Source organism: Ambystoma mexicanum, chromosome 2p, assembly GCF_040938575.1.
Source record: "Ambystoma mexicanum isolate Mex_15411 chromosome 2p, UKY_AmexF1_1, whole genome shotgun sequence".
Classification (NCBI taxonomy): domain Eukaryota; kingdom Metazoa; phylum Chordata; class Amphibia; order Caudata; family Ambystomatidae; genus Ambystoma; species Ambystoma mexicanum.
The window spans coordinates 171,889,910-171,913,561 of NC_090923.1; the positions used below are offsets into that span (position 1 = coordinate 171,889,910).

The window sequence follows — 23,652 nt, forward strand, 5'->3', positions numbered from 1 at the left end:
AGGTCATAGTTCAGCTATTAAATATGAGCCGAGAGGGCAGGTTTTCTGAATCTCCCCCCCCTCTCTAGGATGCAGATGGGGTTTGCATCTTCACTGCATCTGGAATCTCCTTTTTTTCCAAGGCTGCGTCCACTATCCCGGTCTTGTGGGAGCTCAAAGTGTTCACTGTGGCCTTGCTCAAATTCCAGGCCTGCTCAAGTAACTCGTGTCTGATGGGTGAGATCCCTCGGGGCTCGGCTTGGAGGTTTGGGCAGTTTGGCACAAGGTGTGAAAAATCTCCCGCAGATGAGCTAGACAGGAGACAGACCTGTCTAATGTTCCTGCAAAGGTTCGACCTTGTTTTAGGATGAACCCATGGCTGCTGGTGGCCAATTGTGAATAAGCAGCGTCAGCACATTTCCTTTGCGTGAAGTCACCTGCAAGGGCTCGAGCCCCATACACCCAAGGCCCCTTCACTGCAGCCATGTCATAAGGATCTGATCCAGCCCCGACCAGTCAAACCTCCTTCCTTGCAGTCATGTCATAAGGATCGTATCCAGCCCCGACCAGTCAAACCTCCTTCCTTGCAGTCATGTCATAAGGATCGGATCCAGCCCTGTACAGCAAAGTCTCCTCCATTGCAGTGATGCCTCCAGGAATGGATCCAGCCCCATACAGCCGAGCCTCCTCCATTGCAGTGATGCCTCCAGGAATGGATCCAGCCCCAAACAGCCGAGCCTCCTCCATTGAAGTGATGCCTCCAGGAATCGATACAGCCCTGACCAACCAAACCTCCTTCATTGCAGTCATGTTATAAGGATCGAATCCAGCCGTGTACAGCCGAGCCTCCTTTATTGCAGTGATGCCTCCAGGAATGGACCCAGCCCCGTATGGCCAAGCCTCCTCCATTGCAGTGATGCCTCCAGGAATGAATCCAGCCCTGTACAGCCAAGCCTCCTCCATTGCAGTGATGCCTCCAGGAATGCATCCAGCCCTGTACAGCCAAGCCTCCTCCATTGCAGTGATGCCTCCAGGAATGAATCCAGCCCTGTACAGCCAAGCCTTCTCCATTGCAGTGATGCCTCCAGGAATGGATCCAGTCCTGTATGGCCAAGCCTCCTCCATTGCAGTGATGCCTCCAGGAATGGATCCAGCCCCGTACAGCCAAGCCTTCTCCATTGCAGTGATGCCTCCAGGAATGGATCCAGTCCTGTATGGCCAAGCCTCCTCCATTGCAGTGATGCCTCCAGGAATGGATCCAGCCCCGTATGGCCAAGCCTCCTCCATTGCAGTGATGCCTCCAGGAATGCATCCAGCCCTGTACAGCCAAGCCTCCTCCATTGCAGTGATGCCTCCAGGACTGGATCCAGCCCTGTACAGCAAAGCCTCCTCCATTGCAGTGATGCCTCCAGGAATGGATCCAGCCCCGCACGGCCAAGCCTCCACCATTGCAGTGATGCCTCCAGGTATGGATCGAGCCCTGTACGGCCAAGTCTCCACCATTGCAGTGATGCCTCCAGGTAAGGATCCAGCCCCTTACGACCAAGCCTCCTTCATTGCAGTGATGCCTCCAGGAAAGGACCCAGCCCCGTACAGCCGAGCCTCCTCCATTGCAGTGATGCCTCCTCCATTGCAGTGATGCCTCCAGGAATGGACCCAGCCCCGTATGGCCAAGCCTCCTCCATTGCAGTGATGCCTCCAGGAATGTATCCAGCCCCACACGGCCAAGCCTCCTCCATTGCAGTGATGCCTCCAGGTATGAATCCAGCCCCGTACAGCCGAGCCTCCTCCATTGCAGTGATGCCTCCTCCATTGCAGTAATACCTCCAGGAATGGATCCAGCCCCGTATAGCTAAGCCTCCTTCATTGCAGTGATGCCTCCTGGAATGGATCCGGCCCTGTATAGCCGAGCCTCCTCCATTGCAGTGATGCCTCCAGGAAGGGATCCGGCCCCGTATGGCCAAGCCTCCTCCATTGCAGTGATGCCTCCTCAATTGCAGTGATGCCTTCAGGAATGGATCCAGCCCTGTACAGCCAAACCTCCCCCATTGCAGTGATGCCTCCATTGCAGTGATGCCTCCACGAATGGACCCAGCCCTGTACAGCCAAGCCTCCTCCATTGCAGTGATGCCTCCAGGAATGGACCCAGCCCTGTACAGCCAAGCCTACTCCATTGCAGTGATGCCTCCCGGAATGGGCCTAGCCCTGTACAGCCAAGCCTCCTCCATTGCAGTGATGCCTCCAGGAATGTACCCAGCCCTGTACAGCCAAGCCTCCTCCATTGCAGTGATGCCTCCAGGAATGGACCCAGCCCTGTACAGCCAAGCCTCCTCCATTGCAGTGATGCCTCCAGGAATGGACCCAGCCCTGTACAGCCAAGCCTCCGACATTGCAGTGATGCCTCCAGGAATGTACCCAGCCCTGTACAGCCAAGCCTCCTCCATTGCAGTGATGCCTCCAGGAATGGACCCAGCCCTGTACAGCCGAGCCTTCTCCATTGCAGTGATGCCTCCAGGAATGGACCCAGCCCGGTAAAGCCGAGCCTCCTTCATTGCAGTGATGCTTCCAGGTATGGATCCAGCCCCGTATGGCCAAGCCTCCTCCATACAGCCGAGCCTCCTCCATTGCAGTGATGCCTCCTCTATTACAGTGATGCCTCCAGGAATGTACCCAGCCCTGTACAGCCAAGCCTCCTCCATTGCAGTGATGCCTCCAGGAATGGACCCAGCCCTGTACAGCCAAGCCTCCTCCATTGCAGTGATGCCTCCAGGAATGGACCCAGCCCTGTACAGCCAAGCCTCCGACATTGCAGTGATGCCTCCAGGAATGTACCCAGCCCTGTACAGCCAAGCCTCCTCCATTGCAGTGATGCCTCCAGGAATGGACCCAGCCCGGTACAGCCGAGCCTCCTTCATTGCAGTGATGCTTCCAGGTATGGATCCAGCCCCGTATGGCCAAGCCTCCTCCATACAGCCGAGCCTCCTCCATTGCAGTGATGCCTCCTCTATTACAGTGATGCCTCCAGGAATGGATGCAGCCCCCTACAGCCGAGCCTCCTTCATTGCAGTGATGCTTCCAGGTATGGATCCAGCCCCGTATGGCCAAGCCTGCTCCATTGCAGTGATGCCTCCTCCATTGCAGTGATGCCTCCAGGAATGGATCCAGCCCCGTACAGCCGAGCCTCCTTCATTGCAGTGATTCTTCCAGGTATGGATCCAGCCTCGTATGGCCAAGCCTCCTCCATTGCAGTGATGCCTCCTCCATTGCAGTGATGCCTCCAGGAATGGACCCAGCCCTGTACAGCCAAGCCTCCTCCATTGCAGTAATGCCTCCAGGAATGGACCCAGCCCTGTACAGCCAAGCCTCCTCCATTGCAATGATGCCTCCAGGAATGGACCCAGCCCTGTACAGCCGAGTCTCCTTCATTGCAGTGATGCCTCCAGGAATGGATCCAGCGCCACACAGCGGAGCTTCTGTCATTTCAGTCATGTCACTAGCAGTGGATCCAACTCCAATCAGCCAAGCCTCTGCCAAGCCTCTGAAGTGGTGCTTTCAGGAATTGATCCAACCCCAATAGTGCCCCGCCTTCCCCATTTCAGTGATATCACTAGATGTGGATTTAACCCCATACAGCCAAGTCTCCATCATTTCAGTGATGCCTCAGGAACCGATGCAGCCCCTAATGATCAGATAGGCCCACCGGAAGCACCGGCTGTAACTGGGTCGCGTCTGGCATCCATGCGGGAGAAACTGTAAGGCAGGTGTCTGCAACCTTTGCCGTATCAACCCATTGACTCCAGCCAGCATAGTCAATAGGGATGGCTCATGGGAATTGCAGTACAAAACATCTGGTGAGACACAGTTTCCATACCTCTGCTGTAAGCCCATCGTGATATGAATGTGCATGGTACACAAACCACTTTTCCAGGTGCATGGACCATTTGGCCAAGACAGAGGTGACCGCGGGTCTGCATTGTGAAAATAGGGTGGCGGGGGCTGAGAAAAAGAATTAAAAGAGTGAAAGTCTCTGACCTGAGCACACAATTAAAGCAGAACCTTGTTGCCCTTACACTACAAGCACCGTAAGGACCCACAGAGCAGCAAAATGTAAAATTCCTAGCTTTTGGAATTGTGTGAACTGGTGAGTCTGATTCAATCCACATATCTGAGGGAAGCACTTAACTTTTTTGAGCTATCATCTATAAGCATAAGAGGGCAGCTTCAAAAGTTGCATGGCTTGTGCTACATGGCCACCATCTCAGCCTTACGGCACGCGCGAGGCCAGAGAACTCTGGACTTGCAGTGCCTCCCCACATGTAGTGAATCGATGCTCCACTAAATAAAAGTGTGTCCCTTTCAACGATGTCATGAGGCAGGCGCCCCTCGAGCATTGTGGGTAATTGTGCCGGAGGGCTTTGCTTAAGATAGGGAGATAGCAAGGTGTACCTGCCACACATGGAGGCTTCACAGCTCTGCTCTCATTGGCAGGGCAGGCAGAGCAGCCTTATCTGTGTAATGGCCATTAGAGAGGGTTTGCTTGGTGCACTAATCCACTTAGCTCTCGCTACATGCATTTTGAAAGCCTGACTTTATCCTCGGGGGCCTCTGCTGTTTGGGCTAATGATCACGTATCTTCATAATTCCTTATATCTTTCATACGAGGGACACACGTAAGTGACGGTCGGAGGGGGTGGAGTGTGGGGGTGGAGGGGGCCTTCCCGGTACTTGACCAATTGGCCATAACAAAATGCTAGAACTGTAATAAGTCGCGCTCATAAATGAGTCGTCCTTGGAACTGTGTCAAAACAGTGCACAGTAAAAGTGCTATAGTCTGTTCTCTATTTCCATTCCCTCACCATTCTTCTTTAGTCCAAACCAAAAATTCCTTTCAGTAAATGGCGCGCGTTGTATGACCAATTATTTGGCAGATACCATAGATTGATAAACGATGACGATTTTGATTTAAAAAGTTTTGCCCCAACCTTTCATACATTAATGTGACATTTCTTTCCATGACGGTGGTGATGACTCGAGAAGGGTAGGACCGTCTTTCTGCTATCTCTGTATTGTAAACAGTTTCCCCACTACCAATGTTAAGGCATATAAAGCCTTATGTCACGGATGACCTTTGAGCCTTATTGCTCACCATTAATGTGCTTCGTCTTGTTTCAGCTAGATTTCAGTTTTACCGGCCATTCATGTGAGTTTTTCCTGCATCCAACTCTTAACATGGTGTTTTTTATGTTTAAACTAAGCTATACAATGATAAATATTAGAAGGTCTAAACATTATCTCTTACAGTTAGTAGACCGCACCCCAGTCACCAGAAAAGACATGGACGCTGTACACCGAAGGGAAATGACCTCCACGGGACACCATTTTTTCAGTCCTATTTGTTCAATAAACAACCAACTGCATTCTGGGGGTTATGGTATTGGTTAACGTTGGTTCACAAAATTGGCATGTATGCACCCACTACCAACTAAAGTGCTGTTACCATGGTGCCTCAGTGGTGTTATCCGGCCTCCCTAGTAGTTACTCACTCTGAAGGAGAAACAGTCAGAAATTGGCACTTAGTTATTCACAATATTTCAGAACAGGTGTCATACGCTTGCATAACAGAGAGCAAAGACAATTTAAGACATGTTCATTGTGTGAGAAAGACGTCTGTTGAATGGACGTTAAGGACGCAATACCTCAAACATGGCATTATAGATGTTATGTTGATATATACTCTGCACTGTTACTACCCAGGGGCCGTCTCCAGGCGCTCACGTGGCTCTGCAAGAAAAGAAGGCAGGGTGTGTTAGTGACGATAGGATGATAGGATAGGTTCAGAACCAGGAGATACTGGCGTCTGTGTGTGTTGTCTTGTGTGCGGGTTGGTTTTGTAACCGTAAGGATAAGACTCAGTGCAGGTGCCTGAGTCATGTGCGGTTAGTGTGGAAGTATAATCGGCGCACTGGTTTGTTGTATCCGTAAGGGGGGTCTAGTGTTGTGGTTGTTTTCTACATGTCTGAGGGAGTTGTGTTGGTGAGCATTTGTGTGTGGTAAGGCTGAGGTTATTATGGATTGTGTACACTGGTATCGTTTATCTGAGGTTAGGTCCAGTGTCTCTGAAGTGTGTTGAGTGCCAAAGTCAGTTAATGCTTTGTGTGTCAATGTGTAGTTTGGCTAGCCCATAGTCATGTATAGTGCTTGTGGATTGTGTTGGAGGAGTAGGAGTGGGGTGGATTGGTTAGTACATTGGTTGATCTCAACAGTACCTCCAAAATATGTCCCCAGCACTCATCTGTTTGCTGCTCAGTGGTACCCTCCAACACTCCCGGCTAGGGTCTGCTAGCCATCATTGGCTGCCACCTATCCTACCTCAGGCTATCTTCCCCCGTTGGTTCCTCTGAGAGCAATGGATTGGTTGCACCCAATAGGTCTCTCGTTACTCAGCAAGACTTTTCGGTATAATTTTGCTTTGGCTTGTAAGATTGGAAGCTAACATGAGGCTTGGCTGGTTTTCATAAACCTTCAGGAAGTGATGCGTGACTGAACAACCCTAACTATCTGGAGTGATGCTTTAATGCGTCACATGGCTGGTCTTTCCAGAATGCCTAGATGTTGCGCGTGGGTTGTCTTTCACTGATCTGTCTAATGTGAGGCATGGCTACTCTTTGCCGATCCCTCTAGCTGTAGCACATGACTGGGAGGGGGGCGGGTGGAGGGATGTGGGGCATTTTGGTTCTTCTTGATTTCTCTTCAGTTGTCCCTTATCAGTGTTCTTGCACCTTTGTGCATTTGTTTCAGTCCTCTTTGCAGTCACTGCTATTGTCCTTTGTGCTAGTTATTGACAGTTGAATAACCATGAATTTAGTCATTTCCTGAAGGTGAGGTGGTCTTCTGTGGTGTTAAATTTAGAAATTAAGGGCGAGAATGCAGTTCCTCTGAATTTCCTTTTTTTTTTGTATTTTTCATATTGTTTTGTCGAAAGATGGCAGCACACATTTCCTTACGAAAGAAGGTATCAAGGGTGCAAATGGTCTCTTAAAGAATGATACATCATGCACAACAGCAGCAGAAGTTACACGTGATGTCATTAGTGATGTCATTTCATTACAGTGATAAAGATGTATTTGTGCAGTCATCTGTGATTCCATGTGGGCCGTAATGAGCGCTGCTTTTTGTTTAGTGCGCATTTTGCGCCATCCTCATAAGATTCATGGTATCTGGTGTTTTTGTCTGTATCTGTGATAACATATTGGGAGGTTTATGCTAGATAGGTAAACTCAGCATCCTTGGAAAAAATCCTTGATAATTCAGACTACAGATACACTAGTAGTAAACAGACCTCCACCATGCATGGACTGCAGGCCTCCACCATGCATGGACTGCAGGCCTCCACCATGCATGGACTGCAGGCCTCCACCATGCATTGACTTCAGGCCTCCACCATGCATGGACTGCAGGCCTCCACCATGCATGGACTTCAGGCCTCCACCATGCATGGACTGCAGGCCTTCACCATGCATGGACTGCAGGTCTCCACCATGCATGGACTGCAGGCCTCCACCATGCATGGACTTCAAGCCTCCACCATGCATGGACTTCAGGCCTCCACCATGCATGGACTGCAGGTCTTCAACATACAAGGACGTCAGGCCTCCACCATGCATGGACTGCAGGCCTCCACCATGCATGGACTGCAGGCCTCCACCAAAGATGGACTTCAGGCCTCCACCATGCATGGACTGCAGGCCTTCACCATGCATGGACTGCAGGTCTCCACCATTCATGGACTTCAGGCCTCCACCATGCATGGACTGCAGGTCTTCAACATACAAGGACGTCAGGCCTCCACCATGCATGGACTGCAGGCCTCCACCATGCATGGACTTCAGGCCTCCACCATGCATGGACTGCAGGCCTCCACCATGCATGGACTGCAGGCCTTCAACATACAAGGACGTCAGGCCTCCACCATGCATGGACTTCAAGCCTATACCATCCATGGTCTGCAGGCCTACACCATGCAATGAATGAATGGCCTCCACCGTGCATGAACTACAGGCCTCAAACATACATGGACTGCAGGCCTCCAGCATGTATAGACTGCATGCCTCCAGCATGCACAGACTGCAGGCCTCCACCATGCATGAACTACAGGCTTCAAACATGCATGGCCTGCAGGCCTCCAGCATGTGTAGACTGCAGGCCTCCAGCATGCACAGACTGCAGGCCTCCACCATGCACGGACTGCAGGCGTCATCCATGCATACACTGCAGCCCTTCACCACGCAGGGACTGCAGGCCTCCACCATGCATGGTCTGCAGACCTGCACCATGCACGGAATGCATGGCCGCAATCTTTGTTGATCTGATTTGTTGTAAAGTTAATTTGGGAAAACGTCAAGTTCCACAGCTAATATGCATCTAGCTGTTCAAATCTGTATTTTTGAATCTATGCACAGAACCCTGTTTCTCACATGTATGTGCAGATCCATTTTCCTCAAGTCAGTTTACATAAAGCGTAAACAAGCAACATAAAATCATGACATTATTCACCTCTACTAGCAGAGAATGCCTGCATTTCTGAAATGTACTCAGAGTTTATTTGTATGAGTAGGATTGGCACATCCAGGGTCGGACTGGGACATATAATTGTGTCGGGCACCAATGAAAAAGTGGCCCACAGTTGCAAATGACAATTCATTCCTTTTGTGACACTGTTTGAGTAGAACCCAAGGGGGAGGTTTTTGAAAAAAATGTCATGCAAAGTGTGCATGTTAAAGAATATTTATCCAGCAACACTGGTCAAAACTGCTAGCCGCATAGTGAAGTTACTCATCAAACTGTCCCACATTGGCCAAAAAGTGGGCCACTTTGACCAAATAAACTGGCCCACCCCACGATTTTGTGTTTTTGGTTCGGCCATGGGCCTATTGCCGTATAGGCCATTCCGACCCTGGGCACATCCCATTAGATTCAGGCACTAGCTATTTACAGTTTTTGGAAAACAATTCAGCAGACTTGGACCAATCAAATAGTGAGCTGAGAATTTGCAAAATGTGAAATCAAGCAGCTTTAATATCTCTACTTCAGAGCATACGCAACGAGCTTTGCCATTCCTAGAACAAAATAGACCATTTTCTAGGACAATGGACAACACCTGCTAGATGTGTTGATCAATCATACACTGTTTTCTGAGTTATCGCGTTTGGCTTGGATCCTATAAACCTCTTATGTTGATGGATTTTCACCAGATATATCCAATGTTTTAGAGTAGGGGAAATCACATTTGGGGAAATTCTCCAAAAATGCTCAAATATAAAAAAGCACAGATGGCGCACTTTTATTATTTGCGCTAGTATCAAAAATGCGTGTCACCTGACCTTCAAAGGTCCCCTGCACTTTTCAAGGGGGCTGGGCAGCAGAGCACACGATGCACAGGGTAGCCCCCCTGACAATGGCGTGTCGAGGGAGTGGCCTGGGGTAGCACGTGGTACTCCTGGAATATGATTGGCCACCCCAGGTGCCACCCCATTATCCTAAACTATGATCATTATGTGTGTGTGCGCTTGTACTTCATGCCACCCCTGCATAAATCAGTGCCCCACTTAGGCCAACCCAGTGTAAAGAGTCTGGACACGCCACTCCCCCCTGCATACATGAGTGTTGAGAGTTCCCGGCATCCAAGCCGATTCCTGGAGCGCATTTCACAGCAACCAGCCTTTAAACGATAAGATGCAAGTGTGTCAGTAAGGGCCTGATTTACAAAGCGTTTTTCAATGGGATTTTCTCGTTGAAAAACACTTTTGTAAAATCAGGCCCAGCAAGTGTGGCCTCACACTTTCTGCACATTTCACAACAGGGTTGTTACGCATTGAAAACACCCCTGTCCCTGATCCAAAAAGGCACAGAACGTGTTTTGTTCTGCGCAATTGAATGCGAATCCGGTTTTGAATTTGGGATGCCGATTGCAATCCTCAGAAATACCCCATTATTTTCACAAATGCGCAACGGGGAAAGTGCAGCTGAACACGTGCATCTGTAATGGGCACATGCAAAAATCCCTTTGTTCATAGGACACCTCTTTCTTCGCACGCATCTCATAACAAGTGCCAATGTGTTATGTTTTTACAGAGAGTGAGAGAGAAAAAACCTTTAGCCAATTTCAACTTCCCATTAATTAACAAGGCTAGATGGCTGAGCAGGTTGAGCACCCAGTGCTCAGACCTGTGTTTCCTATAGAAAGGGGAGCACAAAGGTAACACATGAGAAAATATTTGCCAAATATCTAAAAAATAACGATTCAATTATAACTTAACGAACTATAATCAATATGTCATCCCCCTGAACAAAAACAACCTATAATCATATGAATGCGAGAAATATCATCATTATTTAATAGTTTTATTTCAAAAAAGTATTCATGGCATTAAGGAAAAGCATGACATACATTCATTATTGTAGACTACAGAAGATGGTGGATAGGAAGTCAACCTACGAAGCAATGATATTCACCATGGATTACATTGAACTGTAGAGAAAAGATTGACTGATGGTTCAGACCTGCCATTTTATAGCGATTTTGCAATCCAACAAATTGCAGCAAAAACGACTTTAAAAAATTAAAAAAATAGCAAAAACGACCATAAAAAAAAATAAAAAATGAAATGTGCAAGCATCTCCGGTCACTTGCGCCAATAAAAGAGCAGGCCAATCCAATACGGCCATCTGAACGGGCGCATGTAAGATGCGCCCTTTCATATGGCCTTTTCCACCCCTTTGTGCAAATCAGGGGGCGTTTCTGCTCGTTTAAAAGCGCATCCCAAATTTACAAACACAATGAACTTGTCCCGTTTCACTGTGCTATTAGTTAGGTGGTGGATTTCGTTTGTCTCATTCATAGACTGCTTGACACATGAAACCCATCAAGGGCTTTATGTGTCAAGCAGTCTATTATATAAAACAAAAGGAATGGTGCACCTATGAAACAGCACAGTGTGTGGCAACAGTGATTTGTCAGCGGCAGGGCTGGGGTTTGAATCCCTAGCACAGGACAATAAAAATGAAGCAGATGTTTCATTGTGCCATGCTGGGGATTCGAACCCAAGCGCTGCCTATAACAAGCCAGGATCACATTGCACTGTGCTACTTCGTAGGTGATGCATTTAAGTGATTTCATTCCATGTACTGCTTGACACAGCCTATTGAATGAAACAAAATGAATTGAGCACCAATGAAAACAGCACAGTGCAATTCCACACTGGCTTGTCACGGGCAGGTCTCCGGGGAATCCCCAGCTCGAGACAATGAAAAACTTGTGAACTTTTCTTTTTTATTGTCCTGTGCTGGGGACACGTCATCTAGGCCACACACCCTCGGTGCTGCCCCCTCCCCCCCTGGATTTCTCACCCCACTCAAAGCACTGAACATACAAGACAGCTGTAGGAGATAAAGCAAGTGGAGCGGCGCATCACGTGATGCAGGTGAGTGACTGCATAGAAAACTGGCGAGTGTCACTGACAAGGATGGTGTGTGTTAAACGGCACAGGGAAGTGTGTGTTATATAAGTGCACGGCTCTAAGAGTGTGGTGTACGAGTGGAACTATATAGGCTGCAATGTGCAAGAGACTGCTTATGCCGTTTTTGTGCTTAAGGGCAGTCCGCAAAGCGCAGAATGAGTCTGTTTGTGGTTTAATTAGTTGTGGTAGGCAGCCAGGTGTTTCACAAGACCAGAAAGTTTGACATTTCTGTGGACCTAGGCCACATTGGCTACCTGACAACATTCACACACAGCCCAGAAGAAACTTCACTGCCCCATGTGTGTTATTGGTAACTTCCACAGCGATCTTTGCAATGACCTCTGAGTCCAGTGGCTTATCCTAATGGGATAACTGACAGCATTGGAGATGCACAGAATTTCCATTGCCTGGATGCAGTGGACAGCGTGCTCTGAATGACCGCCTTATTTTGCCTTCTTTTTCCCTACAGCTTAACCTGAACTCCAGCACATCAGTGGTCAATACCAAGTCCATCCCTGTGGCCCCAGGGCAGCCAGTTCATCACGTCATGCACTTTGACCCCTCGGATGCCAACTTTCTCTACTTGATGACATCATATCAGGTATGGATACGTACAGGTGGCACTTATAGATCTTTAAGCAGCTACGGGCCAATGGATGTCCGTTGCCATTCAATCTATTGACTGCAGTCCACTGAATAGAAAGGAGTGGGTCAATAATTAAGGAGTATTGTATTGTATTTTGTTATTTATATAGCAGCGCTCTTTCGCTATTTGTATGGCCTCAATGCGCTTTGTGGTTGGGGCGCCCTTGGTGACCGTCGTCAATGTGCTGGAGGTTCTGAGAGTTTTAGATTAGGAGCTGCATGTGAGCATTTTCGCCGGTTGAGGCCTTAGGTGGCTGCTAGGCTCGACTAACAGCCCAGAAAGTGTATTATTGTGCGTCGGTAACCGCACAATATGAAGAATATTCAATGCGTTGTGCAGGAAATAGCACTCATGTCAACTATAGAGATGTCCCAACTCATGGGCAGTTGCACAGGCTATGCCAAGGGCGGCCTCCAGATCTACAGGACAGGGGGCAGCTGGGATGGATGCACACAGCCATGGATTTCAACAGTTACCATTATCACAAGATTTCCCCTAACTCTACTGTTAACCCTAACGCTCACACTAACCTCACAGCCTTAACCTCTTAACCTTGTCATCTTAACCAAAACATCATCCAGCCACTTCCCTAACACTGTAATCAAAACTCTCTAGCATTAAATATAAAGCGTATCCTACTCCCAATCCTAAGCATAACCATAGCCATAACCGCAACTCTGCACCTTATGCGGATCTATAAAGCAGGAAATAGGCCTTCTCTTGCTATGCCCCAGTCTGCTGGAACACCATCCTACCAACCAATACCTAGGCGCTACCTAGAACCTGCTAGTCCTAGGTATATAACACCACTGCAGTATAGGATATCAAAGCCATTTAGACCTGGCAATCCCATTCCGCCAACCTCTGTTAACCCCATATTACCTGTACAGCGAGCCGGTACTTCCTAGCTAGGTTCACGCTATATAAACCCAAACACAAATACAAAAATCACTTAACCCAAGCCCCTACTTGTGTGTTACCTTAATGCATGCCAGATTCCGTCTGACTGTCGCCAGAGCTGGCGATCAGAAGCATGAATCGCCATTGATTTGCCATGGCTAGTGCTGCCACGCTTCTTCACCCTGAGGTGGGTGTCGTGAGGACGCCTAAAACAGCAGTGCGTGGCCCGGGATGTCCTCAAGAGCTCTAAAACATGATCTCTTACTGAGGATTGGAGGTGATGGGGCTCTCGTTGTGCGACCAGCTTTTCTTTAAAGGTTTGGCGATAATGGTAATTGTGATAATATTTATAACTAAGGCTCCCTGATTTTCGTTTTTACTCATTTGTACGCATTGATACAGAGAGAAATCACTCTTTTATCCTTTCAGTATTTAATTTGCAAAAAATTGATAAAAACGGAAATGCATGTCTCTTGGTTGGGTCTTTAAGTTGGCAAACATGCCTGACAGGCCCACAACGGCTATGCAAAGTAACATAACAGAAAGGTTGATAAAGGGATGTAATTCCTTGTTAAGTTGTTTCAATGGCTGCCTGATTGTGAAAGAACCCAGCTATAGGAGCTTCTCATTACAGGCAGCGAGACGTGTCCTACTTAATTAGACCACCAATGGTGAAACTCTTCACACATAAATAGGGCCTGACATAGAAACCGGGGGGTCCACAGGCTGACCACGGGGCACAGAGAACACACTATCTGTGGAGAATCTAGTGGGGGCGGTAATTGCTACACTCTAGAATGATTGACAGGGAAAGAGCTATGGATCGCATGTAGTCAGAAAAGCGAGAGTAAGAAATGTACTGCCACTGACAAACCGTACTAAGAACTCACCCCTCTGCATACTCCTCTCAAACTCTGAACTAAACACAACCATACTTCTAAAGCACCACACACTGCACATACTTCACACCACCACAACAACAAAACAAACCACACATAATGTCGCCCAACACCACATGACGGCCACCAACCGGAAATCAAACCTATGCTCAGTGAACGGTGTATCCAAACTGAAGCCGCCAACAGCCCATCACAGCACTCTTGCTCTTTTTCCCGGTCAGTCCTACTAACCACCCCCGCCATCCTTGCATTTCAAATCCGCCAGAGCACCAAGAGGCCACGCAGGTGGCAATAGGGCCCGATACAAGTACCTCTAACATTTACACAGCAAAAAATAAATATGGATAAAAACAGAACCAAGTAGAGGAAAATAAATATGCATAAACACAGATGGAAATGGTGCATAAATAAGTTGCATAAAACCGGGTGCCTTACCTAAGATAATAATTATTATAATAATATCATTAATAAAATGTATTATTATTAAAAAGTAACATATAACAAAAATAATCAACATTTTATCAATACATTTTTATTAACACATTACTAACCCTATTATCCTTACCATTATTATTGTTGATAATAATAATAATCTATTAATATAATATATTGCTTATAGGGCTCATGGCAACAAAGTGATGGCTCATCTGTTATTATTAGTAATGATGATAACGTTAATGATGTAGTAATCTAAGAAATTCTTTCAGATACTGTTTGCTGCCTTACTCCTCCAGCTTTCTAACCCTATAAACAACTGGTGTGAGCATTACTAATCCCCAGCTGCCGGGCAGAGTCCGGAGCCCCCTATTTTACTTTCTAATGGATAACTAGCAAGGAGGTGTGCCTCTCCCTGACACAGATTCAGCCGGGAACGGTTAATGCCCCCATTAATATTTGTTCAATGGCTTGAGCATATCTAGAAGGAACCTCCAAAGAGATCAGTTAAGACCCATGCGAGAGCTGGTGAATGTGGCGGAAACCATAATCCGGAGGGTGTGGGGGGATGTTGAATGGCGGGGTGGTTGTGCCTTTAGCCACATGGTGTGTGGTGCAATGAAATACCTAAGAAACTGGCGGAAGGTTAAACAGATACCAAATCCTCCCAATATAAGCGTAGAAATTATTGCAAAGTGTATTAGCCCTAAGCGATATGTATGGCACATTGTTCCAGAATATTTGCAGGCCAAAAGGTTTATTGGTAATACATGTGCTAAGCATATAATGTTAGGATTGCTCACTACGTGAACGGAATTCCAAGGATACGCCAAGAGTTGCATGTTGGTCGGCAGACCCCGGTGGTACGGTGGGTTGGCATGTTTTATTTTCCTGAGAGAGGCCCTTTTGAATGCATTAAGGGGTGTGGTTGCCCCAGTATCTATTGGGAAGGGGTTTCATTGAAGGGCATCAAGGAAGGCAAAAGGTTCAGTCATGAGCCTGTGCGTGGGGGTTTGGTGGGGGCTACATCTAAATGGTGTAAAAAGAATGATGAAGAGCATGTGATGATGTATCTCAATGTAAACAGTAGCCTGGAGTATCCATAGGCGTGCCGGTGCAATGGCCAAGAGTGTCCGAGAGAGAGACCGAGAGCGAGAGCGAGCGAGAGAGAGTGTGTGCGTGCGTGCGCGCATGCACACGAGTGTGTGTGCTGATGTACAGAGTGAAGAGGAGGTGCACCAGCACTGCACCCTGGGGAACTCCACGTGGAAGGTATAAATGATAGTTAAGACAGCTTGAGACATCAGCACCGAACAATCATACGCTGCTCTCAAAAATCTGGTAAAAACCTGGCTTTTTGATAAATATGACTAATCTGCTTCAAACTTACCTCAGTCTCCTGTATTACTGCACCAAATGCTGTGATACCCCAGGCTCTGGCCATTCCAAACATGTTATAAATAAATAAATAAAATGTGTATGCTGATCAAAAAAGACAGCAAAGCAAAAGGCGCAATAGCTGAACGACAATACATGATAATGACAATCGGCACACGCCAGTGTTTCTATGCTGCCGCAGGCTGGGAATGATGTTTTTCATACCCATCCAGCCACCCAACCTTTGCAAGGCATGGTCCTTGCTTTATCCTCATTTTTGTGGAGCAATGTCCATGTCCTGCAATGACCCTACCAACCCCTCATCCTTTCCAAAGCGTTTCAAGGGATGGTGCACATTGAGGGCAGTGTGTCATGGCCACGGGTCCTTTCCTATATCTTTGGCGGGTGGAGAGATGTTGTGTTATGGTGTGATGGATCAAGGCCATTCAGCAAAGCTTTGGGTTGAATTGGGTTTTGCAGAATGGAAACGATGATCTAACAGGTGGTTCAGAGAGTGATCGACAGCCTCCACATACCTGAGAAGGACCGCTGATAGAGGGATCCAGGATCCCACCGAGCAGATCTGTCAGTCCCTCATCGTGCAACTCTAGTACTGACTGTGCCGTTCTGACTTATAGATGAGCCGTGTGAAGGTGGCGAACTGTGAGCAGCACTCCACCTGCTCTGAGTGCCTGGCGGCGGCGGATGCTTACTGCGGATGGTGCACCATGGAGGCCAGGTTTGTCCGCTTTCTGTAGTCTTTCTTCTACTACCATGCTCTCAGTGAACAAGTAACCACTCTTTGAACATGTATTGCCACAGGAAGGTGTAGCGGAGGTCATTGGTATGGCATCTGCCACTATTCTATTAGGACATATGTAGTATTTACACTGTATTGATCACATGTTTCCTCAACGTCCACCTAATGGCGTAGGCGGACTTCTCTGAACAATTGGCCGAGTGACGCGCTTTGAACAGTGGCATCCTCTTTCTATGTTCATTGGAGCTGGGAGACATGGTAGCAGAGCAGCTTAATGCAGCAAGGCACCCTTAACTGTGGTGCCCATGAAGTTTATCTCCCTGAGAAAAAGCAGAAAAATACAAGTGTTTAACCCCTTCCCAAGAAGAGTTTTGAAGTTAGTTACAGTTGGTAACAAACTGTTTTGATTGGTAGAGATTGCAAAATGGTGTTTAGTATGTCCCTTAGAATAGGGGGTTTCAACCTTTCATCCTGTAGATATTTTGGACTACAACTCGCATCAGCCCTAGCCAGCATAGTCAATTGTGATGGATCATTGTAGTGCAGAACTACTGGAGAGATGCACGTGGCAGACCGTGGGCTCAGAGGAAGTGATGAAATAACTATCTAGACACTGATATAATGCCTAAAGAGGAAATGGTGTAAAGGTGATCACCAGTACTATAGTTCATTATGTTGCATGACTTCTACCCGGATATATGTATAACCTGCATGTCGTCGGTTCAATTTGTGACATTGCTGACGCAGCTATATCTATTTCCAAAGCCGTTCAGTAAAGCAATAATTATCATATCTGATAAGTACAGAAAGACCATTCAAGATGCAGTATACGGTTTATAAATGGTCACTATCCTTTTACACATAGTGATATGATAGTTTATTTATATAGCGCCTATACACAATGTGTTTCAAAGTGCTTCAAGGCAAGGGAGGGAACAAGAGAAAATACAATGTCATTCTTACAGGCCATGAACAGTAAGGATGTGAAATTAACTATCGTACTCGGCCTAACGACATTTCATATAGTGCAAGAGCTAAGACATAGATAAGGAAGGGAGGGGGAGAGTGGGAAGGAAATGGAAACAGACAGGCGACTACCTTACTAGGCCTGACGACATTTCTGGTAGATCAGGAGAAAAACAAAAGGTGAGGGAGAGGGGTGCAGAAAGGGAGGGGAGGAACAAAATAAGCGACTATCGTACTAGGGCTGACATTTCAGATAGTGCTGGAGAGGGCGCAGAGGGGGGTCCTTGGTTCCCTTGCTCAGCCGACAGGGATTGGACATGTTGTCGGATAAGGTCCATGGTTGAGTTGCGTCTTCGGTCAGTCTCTCGCTTCTCCGTGCTTCTTCTACATGCATCCTTGTGTATTTCATCAGGATCTTTGTGGAAGCTGCTCCGCCTCTCATTAAATGCTCTCCTCCTGTCTTCCAGGTGTTCCTTGCAGCAGGATTGTCGCAACTCCAGTGAGCCCATGCACTGGACCAGCATCAGCGAGGGACAGCAGCGCTGCCCGTACCTGACCATCATACCTGCCGAAATCAGCATAGACAAGGAAAAGCCCGTAAGTACAACATGACCGATCACCAACACGCGTGTCAACGCTAAGCCTCTCTTTTCCAGGTGGGGTTGTAGCTGGTGAGGGATAGTCTTTGATGCAGTCACATTGGCTTTCATTTTTCAATATTTCCATTCCTAGTTTGAAGGCTATGAAGATGGCGACTAACCTCGTTTTGAACGGGTCACGGAACCCCAACTGTTTCTAAGCGTCCGCAAACTAGCTCTCATTGTGCATTTAAATTCTTCTGTCAGAACTGTACAAAATTCCTAATTTCATAACTATAGTATTGATTTTTAAGCAATTATGCAGATGGCAAGTATTTCCTGCACAAGTTGCAGGAAAAAATCTCAGCAACACTTATTTTTACGAAGAATGATTTCAAAACGTCCTTGGAGACATGAAATGCAAAAAATCTTAAAATTGCAACATTTATGTTTTTTGTTGAAAATTCATCGATTTAAAGTGCAATATAACTGGGCAGAAGTCAAATAATTATAGTACTCTCAAACATTTTATTGTCGCACAATAGTTTATCCACCTTTAGTTCCACAAAAGCCTAATTTAAAGCATTTCCGTTAAACAAATTTGGTCATGCAGTTTTGTCACTTGTGTGAAAATTGAGAAATGTTAGTTGTAATCTTGTAAAACAAAGAGAGGCACGAGTACCACTATAAATAACTGTAGCCTCTACTTAGCTCTATGTGGGGTCAGGGTCGTGCAAGTGCTATGAACCATCATGTAAGGGCTTATTGCCAGAGATTGCCAGGATGAGCTGCCCTGTCAGCCACCAGCCAGCCCCAAGAGGGAAGTAGGTTGATAGGGAACTCTAATGAAATTCACTCATTCATAGACACTATTATTGTCTCTCCCACTCACCAACTCACTTACCAACTCTCTCCTTCCCTCACTCACCACTCACTCACCAACTTCCTCCCATCTCACTCACCCATTCTCTCCCTCAACTGACCCATCCCCAACTCACTCACCAACTCTCTCCTTCCCTCACTCAACGCTCACTCACCAACTTCCTCCCATCTCCCTCACCCATTCTCTCCCTCAACTGACCCCCTCCCCAACTCACTCACCAACTCTCTCCTTTTCTCACTCACATCTCACTCACCAACTTCCTCCCACCTCACTCACCCATTCTCCTCCTCAACTGACCCACTACCCAACTAATTCACTTGACAAGGGAGGAAGTTATATGCTAGGCAATTGACATTTTGTATTGCTTCAATACGTGTCCTAGCCTACTTGGAACTGGACATTTGCCGAGAGGCTGTCGCCTCTGTTAGGGTTGTGACAGAGTTAGTCACATGTAACAAAAAATGTGGCATCGGGTGTATAGTTTATCATATATCAAAGTCACCGGACTACCCTACTAGCCTTGACAAAGTGAGGCAATCTCACGGTAAAAGGATTCAGGGGTCTGCAACCTTTGGCTCTCCAGATGTTTTATGACAATTCCCATCAGGCCTAGCCAGCAAACTCAATGGCGAGGGATCATGGGAGCTGTAGCCCAAACCCCAGAGGCCAGATTATCTAAAGTATGTGCCAGTGTTACAAATTTAGCAAATTCTTAGAAATATGTAATGTAGGAAACACTGTATTCTTTCACTAGGGCTCAAAAGAATCAGACAGCTGTATAACATACATAATAAATAGGTTCTGCTCATGGTATGAAGTAAATAAAACCGCCTGCTCCATTTTTGCCCTGGTGAAGACATGTTTATATATTAACAATTAAGGATAACCCTGTTTGCTCCATTACGTATTTTCTAAGCAGCAAACCTGGTGCTACAGTCATTTGTTCCCTTTATTTGCACAAGGGAAGAGTGTTGATAATATGGGCCCTGAAGACCCTGTCTGATCAAAGTACTAGGCCCACCTGAGCTATAGAACATGTCTAGATGTTGGTGCCTTCATAGTACCAGCAAAGAATCAGAAGATCACACAAAATGTACACAAACGTGGTAGGTAAGTAGATTGGTGGTTGGGGGAGGGGAGGGTTTCTTCCTGTAGGCAAGATATCATCTTGTACAGTTTAGAGCAGGAGCTCCATGTTCTGAAACCATCTTTCAGCATTTCTACGGTCGATTAAGGATGCATCTGTTGGGAAGATGTATTATCACACTCCACAGTAAGTCGTGGGTACTGTCAGTGATGTGTCATATCACGCAAGACTTGACTGAAAGGTAACAGCTCCTCTGCAAGAGCACGGGCTGATACAAGGGAGGATATATCGCACTGCCCATTCATTAATATAGCCTTATCGACTGATGGAGATATCATTATTTCATGATAATGACCATTGCCTCAGGGCCATACGTTGGGGAAGGGTCTTATCCCAAGTGATAATGACCTCTCCTGAGGTCTATGAGGCTATAACCACATGGCAGTAGCAGCAATGCATGTTTTGGTGGTGAACTAAAACATTTAAATTTAAGTGTGAGTAAAGGAAAACGACACATTTTAATTTAAGAGTGAGTAAAGGAAAACGACACATTTTAATTTAAGAGTGAGTAAAGGAAAACGACAAACTGAGTTTGTAAATTAAATGTGGTTTTATTTTATAGTATTTAAATGACATAGTTGTCTTCATAAGCCAAGCATTTTAAATGCAACTTGGTTGAACTGGAACAGGTTTAACATGATCATGCAGTATGTGTCATGTAAAAGTAAACGGTTTCTGCATAAGAAAGAGAGAGCATTTTCCAAAGTTTTAGTTTTCTCATTCAGGTGTTAAATAGCATGCTGCAGTATAAGAAAATGTCCTCCAAGATAGGAACATTCTTGCTGAAAAAACGATTGTCAGGAAATTGCATTGTTGTTTCCTTGTCTGCTTCTGACTACAGAATGTTCAGAATGCAGTCAATACCAGTAGTTATTGACTGCACTCTAAAGCTTACATTCTGTTTGGCTGAGAGGAGGTCAATAGCAATCTCCCAGTGCTAATAGGCAATGTGAGGAAAAATGCTCACACTTTGGACTACACCTCGGATCAACCCAAGCCAGCATATTCAATGGTGAGGAGTCATGGGAGTTGTGGTCTACAACTTCTGGAGAGGCACAGGTTGCAGACCTCTGTTCTAGGAGGACCTCAACTTTGGAGTTGCAGTGAATTTGTATAAAATACATGCCATTTTATATTAATTATGAGCTGATGGCCTTACCAATGATATTGTTTTTTGTAAAAGGGATGTTGTCTCACTTCTCATTAAGAATTGCGAGTATTATCGCCCACCCAGGAAGGGTCAGACTACATCTCATAAGAGGTTCTTCCTGATCATCGTTCATACATATGTAGAGATACCCGTTATGCTATTATAAGGATCAAACAGCTCACTAACGGTGGCAGATGGGCAGGAAGTGGTTCTCTTCAGATGACAGTTTCTTTGAGTTTTGAGTGCAGGACTGGTGCACTCTCAGGAGGGCTCCTGTTTGGCCAGTTATGATGTCTAAACCCAAGCCACAGGGCTGGGAACAGAAGAGGTGGCTTGAATCCCTTGACTGCAATGGGAGGTGCCCATATTCACCCCTTGTAATCCATCATCTCACGGATAGAGTCAGTGCCAGGCTCCGGTCAAGTGACTTCACTATCCCAGACCACATCCGCTCCAGCCCCCCAAACCCCCTATGAATTTCATGCATCATGTATCATGGACCTGCTCAGTAAGTGTCCTCTGGCGTTTCTTCCTCAGCTGATTTTCATGAACATCGACGGGAGTATCCCAAATCTGAAAGGAACCCGGATGTCCTGTGACTATGGAAACGATATTGTCACAGAGCTGAAGACTCGCGTGCTCTCCCAGGACCGGCAGCAAGTGGCGGCCTGTCACGCGCTGCCCCGCGAGAAGTATCCTGCATTCCAGCAAAAGCAAGGTAGGTGCGCAGATGGAGGTGAGTCGCTGGGCCCAGCGGAGGGCGGGGCTTGGGCTAGAGGCAATGGAGGCTGCAAGGGCGGGGAGACCACGGTTATGTACGGTATGTTATTAGGATTTATACCACACACCGCATGGTGGTCTCCAGGCGCTCTGGCAGATCCGGATGTGCAGTGGACCATTGTGGATTGGGAACATCACATCTGCGTCATTTTTTTTCTCCTATCAGTAGGTTCCATGTGAAAAAAATAACAAATTAAAATACAACTGCAAAAATAAAGAGTAAATAATATTGACAGCAAATACACACTGCACATTTTTAAGCATAATAGCAAAACGTATTTATTATTTATTATTTATTTGCTTTTACTTTTAAGCAGCGCACAAAGGCCTGAAGCATCTAAGCGCTAGTGACATTGGGTACGTTGTTACAGGAAGTCAAAATCAGTAGTTGCAGGTAGGTTAAAAGTACACAATACAGCACAGCGCTGAAAATCTGTGGGTTACCGGTGCATTCCATTGGCAGCACAGGCTGCAGCAGTCATAATTGGAAGGTTACTGGTACATTCCATTAGCAGCACAGGCTGCAGAGTCATAATAGGTAGGTTACAGATACATTCCATTGGCAGCAGACGGCTGCAGCAGGCATAATAGGAAGGTTACAGGTACATTCCATTGGCAGCACATGGCTGCAGCAGTCATAATAGGTCAATTGGCAGCACACAGCTGCAGCAGTCATAATAGGAAGGTTACCGGTACATTCCATTAGCAGCACCAGGCTGCAGCAGTCATAATAGGTAGGTTACCGGTACTTTCCATTAGCAGCACAGGCTGCAGCAGTCATAATAGGTAGGTTACCGGTAAATTCCATTAGCAGCACAGGCTGCAGCAGTCATAATAGGTAGGTTACCGGTAAATTCCATTAGCAGCACAGGCTGCAGCAGTCATAATAGGTAGGTTACCGGTACATTCCATTAGCAGCACAGGCTGCAGCAGTCATAATAGGTAGGTTACCGGTACTTTCCATTAGCAGCACAGGCTGCAGCAGTCATAATAGGTAGGTTACCGGTACATTCCATTGGCAGCAGACGGCTGCAGCAGTCATAATAGGTAGGTTACCGGTACTTTCCATTAGCAGCACAGGCTGCAGCAGTCATAATAGGTAGGTTACCGGTACTTTCCATTAGCAGCACAGGCTGCAGCAGTCATAATAGGTAGGTTACCGGTACTTTCCATTAGCAGCACAGGCTGCAGCAGTCATAATGGGTAGGTTACTGGTACTTTCCATTAGCAGCACAGGCTGCAGCAGTCATAATAGGTAGGTTACCGGGACTTTCCATTAGCAGCACAGGCTGCAGCAGTCATAATAGGTAGGTTACCGGTACTTTCCATTAGCAGCACAGGCTGCAGCAGCCATAATAGGTAGGTTACCAGTACATTCCATTGGCAGCAGACGGCTGCAGCAGTCATAATAGATAGGTTACCGGTACTTTCCATTAGCAGCACAGGCTGCAGCAGTCATAATAGGTAGGTTACCGGTACTTTCCATTAGCAGCACAGGCTGCAGCAGTCATAATAGGTAGGTTACCGGTACTTTCCATTAGCAGCACAGGCTGCAGCAGTCATAATGGGTAGGTTACTGGTACTTTCCATTAGCAGCACAGGCTGCAGCAGTCATAATAGGTAGGTTACCGGTACT

General features: G+C 46.8%; 1 protein-coding gene across 1 annotated transcript in view; it reads left to right on the forward strand.

Moving 5' to 3' along the window:
• The window catches only part of PLXND1 (plexin D1), a 352,004-nt gene that overhangs the window by 116,681 nt on the left and 211,671 nt on the right, over nt 1-23,652 (forward strand). Inside the window, exons 3-6 of the mRNA XM_069643445.1 lie at nt 11,965-12,096; nt 16,391-16,491; nt 17,946-18,075; nt 21,774-21,954. Coding sequence (XP_069499546.1) covers nt 11,965-12,096; nt 16,391-16,491; nt 17,946-18,075; nt 21,774-21,954 — 544 coding nt within the window. The remainder of the gene's footprint in view (nt 1-11,964; nt 12,097-16,390; nt 16,492-17,945; nt 18,076-21,773; nt 21,955-23,652) is intronic.